Source organism: Aulonocara stuartgranti, assembly GCF_965226115.1.
Source record: "Aulonocara stuartgranti genome assembly, chromosome: 12".
NCBI lineage: Eukaryota > Metazoa > Chordata > Actinopteri > Cichliformes > Cichlidae > Aulonocara > Aulonocara stuartgranti.
Window position 1 is genome coordinate 39289250 of NC_138948.1, and position 11832 is coordinate 39301081.

Consider the following 11832-nt stretch of genomic DNA (forward strand, 5'->3'; position numbering starts at 1 on the left):
TTAGTATAGAGTAGGTCTAACAGTGGTTTTCCACATCTGCTCTAATATATATAGATAATGGGTCAGACATATAAAGTCATTTTGAAAAGTTCATAAAGGTCATTTATATGTGTTCCTCTTTATCATTTTATATCAGGTCAAACAGCAGACTTGAGTTTTGATCAGGGTAGAACCATAACATTCATGCTAATGGTTCTACTGTTTACAGTTACTTTATGATGGATTTCACCCTGGTCACAGCACTATCTGAAAAGCTGTTAGAGGTAAAGTTAAGCCAATTAATACCTCATCATAAGTCACTCTCTAACGCAGGGCAGTGATTATTATTCACTGTAATTTATTCCACAACAATGTTCTTTATTTGATTCTTTAAATATGCACATCGATTGTTTAGCTGTGTGACTCTCCACACCTGAAATATATCACAATGTGGACTTCATTTCGACAGTATTTTGTAGATTGGTACCATATTTATCATCGAATCATCTTGTGCATTTATTAACTAAATGTTGTTTGGTTTTTTTTTTGTTTGTTTGTTTGGGGTTTTTATGTTGCCATTTTTACATTTCACCAACTGTGTAAATTCTGCAATTTTACCTTGGTTTTGTTTCACATCAGTTTATCTGCTGGCTGGTATTCCTGTCTTCCTTCTCTCACCCCAACCGGTCGCAGCAGATGGCCGCCCCTCCCTGAGCCTGGTTCTGCTGGAGGTTTCTTCCTGTTAAAAGGGAGTTTTTCCTTCCCACTGTCGCCAAAGTGCTTGCTCATAGGGGTCATATGTCATATGATTGTTGGGTTTTTCTCTGTATCTATGAAGCGCCTTAAGGTGACTTTTGTTGTGATTTGGCGCTATATAAATTGAATTGAATTGGTTTTCTTTCTTTTCTAATGTTTCTGGTCATTTTTCACAGTTAAACAAGTAACTTTGAGGTTACTTCATCGTTTTCAGCTGTTATCTGTATAAATTTTTTTCCTAATAATTACATTTCTGCAAAATTATAGCAGTTCTGGTAAGTTGTAATATTTCTGCCAAGTTATTAATTTTTGACTAAATTATTACATTTCTGCTAAGTTGTAGCTTCTGGTAAACTACAACATTTCTGCTGAATTGTTATGTTTCTTCTAAGTTATTGCATTTCTGATAAGTTATTACATTTTTGCTAACTTGATGTTGTTCTGCAAAGTTATTAAAATTTCAACAACTTTTTAAACACTGACTTTGATTTCTTCAGCTTCTTCAGCTATTTTCAACTATTTTCAGCAGACAGCTTCAGCTTTACAGCATGCACACTGCATTTTCGCAGGAAATGCAAATTTTTCTAGTATAGATTTGTTTAACTGACTGAAGCAATGACAACAGTCTTCTCCTGAACACCAACACCAAGGAGGTGGTAAAGAGTTCACCAGACCTAAAAACAAAACAAAACAATGCAGGACAGTCTGCAAAGATGTTGAGTCAGTCAGACATCGTGCAGAGCAGATGAGGAAGAAGTTGTAATCTAAAATGGAGAACAATAAATACAGCCACCTAAGCATCCTCACAGGACAAGATGAACTGCAGTGAGAGGGTCATCTTACTGCACTGCAGGACTCAGAGGTTCAGGACGGTCTTTATCCCCATTGCCATGAGGCTTTTTAAAAGAAACTACACATGTTCTTCTCACATTTATTTCTTTTACTCTAATAAACACTGGTAGTAATCATATGAATTCTGAGCTAAATGGACTTGCCCTGATAGGCTTCAGCCAGCACAGAAGCTAATACACCACAGCACTTAGGGAAACTGAAACTGACTGTTATTAATGTTTTCAAACTGTTTAAGAAAAACATATATAATCTTTCAGCCTTCTAAAAAACACACATAAAAACAGTATTATATGATGTTGAACATACAGATAGGCAGTTGTTGGCCTACAGGAGTGTTCTTTATCGAAGGTTTTAAGTGCTTAAAAAGTCTGTTAAGCTCTGTACAGAGCATGCAATGTAACTGTACATTAGAGAGTGTTTTATAAACCATGTCTTCTGTTTCATTTAATAAACATGAGACTGCTTTATGCATTTTCAGCTATTTATTAGATTTTATCAGATTAAAAAACACTTAGCATAAGAATGCAGTTGAAACTATAACTTTTAAATATTGTTTAAATGAATGAACATAGCAACTTGAACATTTTAAAAAATACAAACAAAACAAATGAACTATATTTATATATATAGATCTATATATATATATACATATCTATATCTATATCTATATCTATATATATATCTATATATATCTATATCTATATATATTTATTCTGGTTTTTTTATGTGTACTATTTGTTTTCCTTTGATTTTTACAGTAAAAGTGATCCTGTGCTTCTCAAACTCCTCCTCGTAGGGCTTCCACATCTCCTCTTCAATGAAGAGGGTTTCTCCAGTTAGAAGGAGAACTTGCAGCTGGGTGGACTGCAGTGCACTGCACTGCTCTGCAGTGGCCACACCAACTACAGTTACTTGAGTACTTTCATCTTCCTTTGTCTGTCAATACACAAAAAGCATATATTTAATATGGTAATCACGTCTTGATGCATGCTCAATGATCCATGTAAGTAAATCCCAAAAGGATGATTCTGTTCATCTGGACGTAGCATTTTCAAGTGGGAGAAATGTTTTGTCACTCATCCAGGTGACTTCTTCAGTCTGTTTTACCCAATCTTTTAAACAGTACATTGCATAATGACTGAAACTAGCCCACTGAAGAAGCAATAGGCTGGGAGGTCAGTTAATTGGTCAGTAATATACAAATTGTCACGGGCACTGATCAAAGACCACAGAAACCTGCAGTCCGCTGAGACTGAAGAAGTCACTTGGATGAGTGATGAAACATTTCTCCCACTTGAAAATGCTACGTCCAGATGAACAGAGTCAATCTTTTGGACCACCTATAATTCTAAACATTTTGGCAAATGACATTGCTATTACATGTTGGTACAAACATATGGCTTCTTCATACCTCAGTCTTTGTATGGGAAGTTGACTGGAGCTGTACTCCATAGGCGGAGCGGTGCACTTTCACATGGGAGATCTTTACCTGATCTCCCACACGAACGTCAACAATTGACGCCTCCCTCCACAAGGAGACAGTCATTGTATATCCATCCTGAAATCACAAAAATGACAGAATGAAACATTTATTCATTAACTAATGGAAATCTCAAATATGCCTATTTTCACCATTTTCAATATTACACTTTAGTTGCACCATTACCTGTTTTAGCTGGAGAGTGCGTATTGGCACCAGTTGTTTGCCTGAGCAAACTGTCCTCACTGCCGAACACTGAAAATTCAATTAAAATATAATGTCAGTTATAGTGATTGCATAAATCTGTGTGTGTACATCTAGGTGCTACTTTCTTGACTTACTACATCTATTATTTTATTATTGTTGTTAATGATAAATCTACAACCATTTACAAAATAATAGTGGTTGATCTTGTTCTCACAATTTTGTGTTTGTTTGACAAGAACAATAAAATTATTATTTTTACTTTTAAAGACAAAAAAGTAATGGTTTCTTTGAAAACCTGAAGCAATATCAATTCTGATGGAACCACAAATATTTACCTCCACAACCTCCCCTTCCACTGTCATGAGCCCTCCAGATGTTGGGCTCATCTTTAGTGGTGTTACTGGGGAAGGTGGATTAAGCAGCTCCTCCGCCTTAATGATGAGGGCCTCCGAGACTGCCAGGGCAGGAGCTTTAAAGAACTGTGTCCTCGCAGTGATATTGATGAGATAAGGGGGAGCTTGGCCCCTCAGCTCATGTCCCCTCATCATGTAGGACATGTCCTGTTTTACTTTGGAGGAGAACTCTTCAAACAAGGTGATCTTCAGCACTGTTTCACCGTCTGTGATTGCTGCCACTTTATTTTTTTTTGTTGACAGTGCTTTGACCTCTCCATCCTCAGTAACCCAGCTGATCACCTGATAAATACATAAATAAAGAAATGTATTTCTATGATCTTACTCCATAGTCACGTTCATACATGTGAAAGTCTACATCATATGATTGTTGGGTTTTTCTCTGTATTTATTATTGTACGATCTACTGTACAATATAAAGCGCCTTAAAGCGACTGTTGTGATTTGATGCTATATAAATAAAATTGAATTGAATCACCTTTAGCTGGTCACAACATTTCAACACCCGGATATGAATGGGTGGGGGCCGGAAATACGGCGTCTCAGGCCGGTTGTCAGTCAGTTTCCTTAAGGCCATTCTGAAAATAAAAAAAGCAAAATAAACACATTAACAGGTTCATACATTTCTGCTGGATACAGTTCTGACAGAATACAGTAACACCTGTTGCTTTCATGTCATCTCTTCACATTTTGATATAAAACAAACACATCATGAACTTCCTCAACCCTACGTGTGTTTCTGAGGTTCCTGCTTGATATTTACATACCTGAAAACATTTCAATATTTTTGTAAAAACACAAATTATCTTTACAAAATGTTGGTCTGAAAATTAATTAAACGCTTATGAGCCTTCATAAAATACATACAGACGGAGACATGAGTAATCACCAGGACATTAACGGTAATAATTCTGCAGTGAAAAATAGCGTTTATAATGGAAGTCAATGGGACGAAAACGTCCACTAGGGCTCTAAGAGGATGTGTATTGTTAGCTTAGCCACTGAAGCTAATTTAAGGAAGTCAGACTTGACGGTCTTTATATTCACAGGAACTTAAATGGCTAGATTTTTTATCTTTCACTACATTATAATGTGTTATACATAGTATAAAGGCACTAAAAAACGGCTTCAATATCAATACTTACGTTTTATGAAGTTCTTAATATCACAAGAGCACAAAGTAGAAGAGCTGTGACTGTGTCTGTAAGTTTCTTCAGAAAGACCGGGAAAGGGACCGCTGGTCTTTGATGTTACAAATTGTGATGCAATCTGTTGCCATCGGCCTGATTGGCTAACTATGATTGTTGTTTTTCCCAATTGTACTGCCTTGTGTTGATTTTGTCCCTTTACTTTAGGGCGGTTTTTGTTGGTGATCAGACCCGATTCTTGTCTAATTTGAATTATGAAATTATCAGTACTATTTTATAAGTCTCAAACTTACAATTTAAAACGTATAAAATTACTGGTCTTTTTTATTTTTTATGTAGTTAATGTATTATGTAGTTTTTTTAAAGTTCGACTGCTAAAGCCCTGCATGTATTTTTTTAGATGAGCTTTTATTTTGAAAGTGGCGATCTCTTTTCCTGGTGTCATGGAAGCACGCCTAACAGATCCACGTTACTGCTAGTCCCCGGGACAGAGTGCGGGAAATCAATGCGGTTCGAATACGTTCATAGACGCAGGAGTGCTAATTCCCTCCAGATTTCGTCCGAAGGCGCAGGTTTCAAGGCTGCACACGGTGACTGAGCATCCTAACATTTCAAAATTCAAAGGGTCAAGCTTCAAGGTTTTACTTCAAAAAGGTAAGCTAAACTTGGTCAACACAGCATTTGGAGTATGCATTTGAAGTACACTTGGAATTGGGACAGCCGTTGTCCCGTGGCGGTGACGTAATCACACTCAAAGTGTGCGGTCTCTTAATTGGGACACAGCCATAGTGTGTGTGTTCACCTCTGTTTTCGTTAGATTGTCTGCGTTACTTCTACGTTCTCTGCTATCTATCAGCCCCTGTGTTTTCTCTGCTGGACATCCCCTCTGAGTTTCCATGTCTCAGGTTTTCTAATGATGTTTCAGGTATAGCTTTCCCAGCTTAGGTTTTGTTTTTTCTTTTTTGTCTCTTTCTCCTAATGCCACACACTTTGCCTCAGTAACTGTAACATTCAGATGACTACTATCCAATTATTTCTCTGATGGTTATGCAAGAAGAGCCTAATAAACTTAAAGCCAGAAGACCGTAAAGCAGAGGTATAACTGTATGAGCTACAAAGTTTAAATGTTTTATCACAATCATAGTGTGCAGCTCACAAACAGCTGATTGTTTTAGTGTTTTCTCGGAAATATCAGATGTAACTAGTGATGTCACAATGAAAATGAAATAATATTGAACAGTATAGAATCAGACATGTTAGAATTTGCTTAAAATTCTACTTGTTTTATTTTTAAAAATTGTGCAACATTTTGTTTTTCAGATGTTTTTGCTGAATTGATCAAGACTGACTGTAAGAGTGTAAACATCGAGTAACTATGATGTTCGAGCCCTCTCAAGAACAGGTAAATAGTCATTTAGAGATTAAATTTGTCCCAGTTACTTTGTTCTACTCTGTCTGTAAAGCTTCACTTTTGTCACACTTCCTGCCTCCAAGAAGCTGAAGTAGAAGTAGAACTCTGCACCAGAACCTTTTTGTGACTTTTGTGACATTTCTGTCAATGGTGTAATTGTTGGTCTTTTGTGAATTCTAAGTAGGTGATTACTGAAAGGCAAGAGAGAAACCGAAGGCATCAGGTGACCTGTGATATGTCAGAGCTACAGAGAGGAATATTTGTGACAAGTATCCAACATTTGGGGAAAAATAGTTTCAAAGATGCATATTAAACAGGCAAGCTTTCATATTTAGAGGACAAAAACTATTACTTACTTTTAATCATTATTATGTGGTTAAGTACTGGACTGTGTGCTTTTGAGGCCAAGTCACACAGGGTTTCTTAGCTTAGACTGATGAGTATTTGAAATGTCAGCAATTCTTGATTGTAACACCTTTTATTGTAGTTTTAACACTGATGAATCAGCTTTCATAAATGAAGCAAATGTTTCATTTATCTATATTAATACCGTAAGTAATGCTTAGTAGAATCATCTTTGCTGAATCCAATGGTGAAACATGGAGAATTTTTCCTCTACTCTGAGTAGAGCTAGATTTGGTTAAAAACGACAAAAATAAGTATGGCATTTGACAAAATACTAAAGGTTTTTTGCTTTGCTTTTTGGAATGTTTGTAAGTTGTGCATTGATAACTTCCCTTTTTAACCAGTGTCAAACAATGACTGGGTGACCAGTGTTGTCATCATCAGGGCAGGCCAGCACAGCAGGAAAAGTGAAATGGCCAGGCTGAGAGTTACAGTGTGATGCAAAAGTTTGGGCAACCTTGTTAATAGTCATTATTTTCCTGTATAAATTGTTGGTTGTTACAATGAAAAATGTCAGTTAAATATATCATATAGGAGACACACACAGTGATATTTGAGAAGTGAAATGCAGTGTATTGGATTTACAGAAAGTGTGCAATATTTTTTTTTTAGACAAAATCAGGCCGGTGCATAAATTTGGGCACCACAAAAAAAGACATGAAATCAATATTTAGTAGATTCACCCTTTGCAGAAATTACAGCCTCTAAACACTTCCTGTAGGTTCCAATGAGAGTCTGGATTGTGGTTGAAGGTATTTTGGACCACTCCTCTTTACAAAACATCTCTAGTTCATTCAGGTTTGATGGCTTCCAAGCATGGACAGTCACACCACAGATTTTCAATAATATTCAGGTCTGGGGACTGAGATGGCCATTCCAGAACGTTGTACTTGTTCCTCTGCATGAAAGCCTTAGTGGATTTTGAGCAGTGTTTCGGGTCGTTGTCTTGTTGAAAGATCCAGCCTCAGCGCAGCTTCAGCTTTGTCACTGATTCCTGGACATTGGTCTCCAGAATCTGGTGATACTGAGTGGAATCCATGTGTCCCTGCACTGGCCACACAGCCCCACAGCATGATGGAGCCACCACCATATTTTACTGCAGGTAGCAGGTGTTTTTCTTGGAATACTGTATTCTTTTTCCTCGATGCACTACGCCCCTTGTTATGCCCAAATAACTCAGTTTTAGTTTCATCAGTCCACAGCACCTTATTCCAGAATGAAGCTGGTTTGTCCAAATGTGCTTTAGCAAACCTCAAGCGGCTCTGTTTGTGCTGTGGGTGGAGAAAGGCTTCCTCTGCATCACTCTCGCATACAGCATCTGCTCGTGTAAAGTGCGCCGAATGGTTGAACGATGCACAGTGACTCCATCTGCTGCAAGATGATGTTGTAGGTCTTTGGTGCTGGTCTGTGGATCGACTCTGAATGTTCTGACCATTCGTCGCTTCTGTCTATCCGAGATTTTTCTTGGTCTGCCACTTCCAGCCTTAACTTGAACTGAGCCTGTGTCTTCCATTGTCTCAATATGTTCCTAACTGTGGAAACCGACAGCTTAAATCTCTGAGATAGCTTTGTGTGTCCTCCCCCTAATTCATGATGGTGAACAATCTTTGTCTTCAGGTCATTTGAGAGTTGTTTTCAGCCGCTATGTTGCTACTCTCCAGAGAAAATGAAAATAGGAGGGAAACTTACAGTAGACCCCCTTAAATACTCTTTCTCATTATTGGATTCACCTGTGTATGTAGGTCAGGGGTCACTGAGATTACCGAGCCAATTTGAGTTCCAACAATTAGTTCTAAAGGTTTTGGAATCAATAAAATGACAACAGTGCCCAATTTTATGCACCTGCCTGATTTTGTTTAAACAATTATCACACACTTTCTGGTCATTTCACTTTTCAAATATCACTGTGTGTGTCTCCTATATGATATATTTAACTGACATTTTTTATCATAACAATCAATCATTTATACAGGAAAATAATGACTATTAACAATTTTGCCCAAACTTTTGCATCACACTGTAAGTTAGGCATCGGCTGGGTGTTCAGTTCTCACCTGTTCCTGTTTAGGGAGAGACATCAAGCCTCTTAGGGTAAGAAAGAACAGTAGAGAACTCAGCGATTATGACAAGTCCCCTTATTACCACTGTTTGTCTCACAACCAATACCATTTTTTTCCTGAAGCCTAAAGCTTACCATATTGTTTTAATTAAACCTGCAGCAATGTGCTTTTTTTCTTAACAAAATGGCACATAAGAAAAAGGTTTAATTTTGACACTTAAATTTATTCCCAGAAATAACTTTTAATACTCAGGTAAATTTAATATCAGTTATTTGTACTCAAATGCTATTTATTAAAATTATTTATACTTGTATTAGAATGTTACTGTGATAAAGGTATCCTTTTAGGTACTGTACTCTGTAGGACACTAAGAAAGGAGAGTGATCATATTCTGTGAGCCCTGGTAAATAATGGTTGTTCACAGAATTATAAATGACTTTGACTGTAACTCCTGCTCCATCTTGAGCGCCATCATCTAACCCTGAAAAAGTCTCTAGCCTTTGTCAGTATGTGTAAGACTGGCTTTCTATATGGTTTAGTGCAGACTGAGCTTCGGGACCCTGTTGTCCTTTTTTTCTGATCGGTGCTGGTGTGTAGCTGGCAATGCAGTGTGTAAGCACACTGTTTTGCCCTTTCAAACAGTACATTTTTCAGAACTGAAGCTGCAGGTTGTATCTTCACACCAGCACCGAGACAGACCAACAGTGGGACAAATCCAAACAGCAGTAAGTGCTGAGATTCATATTCAGGACTGACCCTTTAATGTTCTTTTATAACCTGTTATAAGTAATATGTATAAGTATTTTTTTCTTTTATATTTGTTATTGCTATTTTTTTTTTTCAGGGTTTGGAACCAGGGCCAGTTCCATGGATCAATGAACTCAAAGACATTTTTGAATAATGATGCAGGTACAATGTCAAGTTGTTGTTGTTGTTATTATTATTATTGTTATTGTTATTGCATAGATGACTTTCACAGTGCCTTGTTTTATCCTCACATTATTATGGTCCTTTAAAGGAGTACGCTGTACAAGAACTTGGCTGGTGACCCACTTTACATCTCCTTGCTAAACACTGGAAAATCATGCAAAGACATTGATGTAACAAATTGACCTCTTACCGCAACCATGGCCTTCAGTGACAAGAAGACCAGTCTTAAGACAGCATTGGTGAGCGTGTTCTCTAACCAGGAGCCCAGATTACCCACAAAATCTGTAAACATTTACCAAGATCCTCCTCTTTACCTGCCACTGCCACTCAGTACAGGCTGGATCCCACACAGAGTGTGCATGTCTACAGTGAGGAGGAACTCTTCAACCTTGAAAGCTTACTGGTCACAGAGGACATGGTACATAAGATTGAGACAGCAAAAGGAGAACACACAGCTGACCAGGAATGGCATCAGCTCAACAATGCAAGGATCACATCTTCATCTTGTTATGTGAGGGGTGAAATTGTACAGAGAATGCTCTATTTTGAGACATATGTCAGAATACTGGAGAACAAAGAGAACAAAATATTTGACACCATTATTGTGCCCACTCTATCAGATGAGCTATTTTTCTGTTTAACTCATTACTATTGTGCTAAATCATACTATTTCTGCTTTTAATAGGATTTGTGCCAAATATAGTATTTCTGCTTTTTATAGGATTTGTGCTTAATATACTATTTCTGCTTTTTATAGGATTTGTGCTTAATATAGTATTTCTGCTTTTATAGGATTTGTGCTTAATATAGTATTTCTGCTTTTTATAAGATTTGTGCTTAATATAGTATTTCTACTAAATGTAGTATTTATGCTTAATCATAGTATTTCTGCTTTTTATAGGATTTGTGCTTAATATAGTATTTCTGCTTTTTATAAGAATTGTGCTTAATATAGTATTTCTGCTAAATGTAGTATTTATGCTTAATCATACTATTTCTGCTTTTCATAGGATTTGTGCTTAATATAGTATTTCTGCTAAATTTAGTATTTCTGATTAATTATAGTTTTTCTACTAAATCATAGTACAGTATTTCTGCTTTTTATGGGATTTGTGCTAAAACAAAGTATTTCTACTACATGTAGTATTTATGCTTAATCATACCATTTCTGCTTTTTATAGGATTTGTGCTTAATATAGTAATTCTGCTAAATTATAGTATTTCTGCCAAATTATAATATTTTTGCTAAAACATAGTCTTAATTTAAAATTACAATATTCATAGTTCATCACAGTGTCTCTGGTAAATCACAATATTTCTGCTCTGTTGTACTATTTTTCTAAATCATAGTGTTTCTGTAATGTTTAAGTATTTTTGGCTAAATATATTCTTTCTGTTATCTTATACTATTTCTCCTAAATTCTTGTATTTTTGAGAAGTTATCATGTTTCTGGTAAGTTACAATATTTCTGCTAAATTCTGCTATGCTATTGTATTTCTGCCAAGTATTATGTTTCCTCTAAGATATTGCAGTTCTGCTAAGTTATTCCATTTTAGCAAACTTCTTTTGCTTCTGCAAAGTTTTTACAATTTCTGCAACTTTTCAGCTTTTTCAGCTACTTTTTGCATACAGCTTCAGCTTTAAGCATCCACACTGCATTTTCGCAGGAAATGCAAATTTTTCTAGTTATTATTATTATTATTCTAGTTGCTTCCGTACACTTTTTGGCACTTAACTACTTCCACAATTTTCAGCCGATTTTCACCGTTCAAATTTTAAACTATTCTGCTATTTCTGCTAATTTACGCTACGATTTTTGCTATTTTTAACTATTATACTTTTTAAAATATTCCACTTTTTTCCTTTAATTTGTCCCATTGAAATGAATGGGAAACTTCTGCAATTCTGCTAAAATTTGCTTGTTTTTGAAACTTAACTACTTCCTCATATTTTCACCTAGAACAACCATTCAAACTTTAAAATGTTCACAAATTATTGGGCTATTCAGGTATGATTCAGCTTTTTCAAATCTTTTACTGTTTTACTTTTATGCCTCTTAAAGTTTTGAGTTGCAAAATTGTGATTTTTCACAAAATACATGTGTTGTTATGGTTGCTATGCTCTTGGCTTCCAGTGTGCCACTGAAGGTTTTGCAATTTTCACTTCATGTCCGAACAACTTCCTGCTACT

The 11832-nt window shown here is 36.3% G+C and overlaps 1 protein-coding gene and 1 long non-coding RNA gene across 2 annotated transcripts; one reads left to right on the top strand and one right to left on the bottom strand.

Annotated features, from left to right (window-relative positions):
• Positions 1 to 1400: 1400 nt before the first annotated feature.
• LOC309719507 (uncharacterized protein) lies at positions 1401 to 5483 on the bottom strand (the record flags this gene model as incomplete). The annotated part of the gene is made up of 7 exons (XM_082555670.1): positions 4833 to 5483; positions 4166 to 4265; positions 3610 to 3969; positions 3254 to 3322; positions 2999 to 3145; positions 2344 to 2523; positions 1401 to 1409 (listed from the first exon to the last, which is right to left on the bottom strand). The coding sequence occupies exons 2-7, from the start codon at positions 4262 to 4264 to the stop codon at positions 1401 to 1403; spliced, it is 864 nt and encodes a 287-aa protein (XP_082411796.1). The 5' UTR covers position 4265; positions 4833 to 5483.
• Positions 5484 to 5523: 40 nt separating this feature from the next.
• On the top strand, positions 5524 to 11070 carry LOC309719318. Its single transcript, XR_014280220.1, has 3 exons — positions 5524 to 5760; positions 6156 to 9620; positions 9730 to 11070. It is a non-coding gene; the product is annotated as an uncharacterized lncRNA (long non-coding RNA).
• Positions 11071 to 11832: the final 762 nt, after the last annotated feature.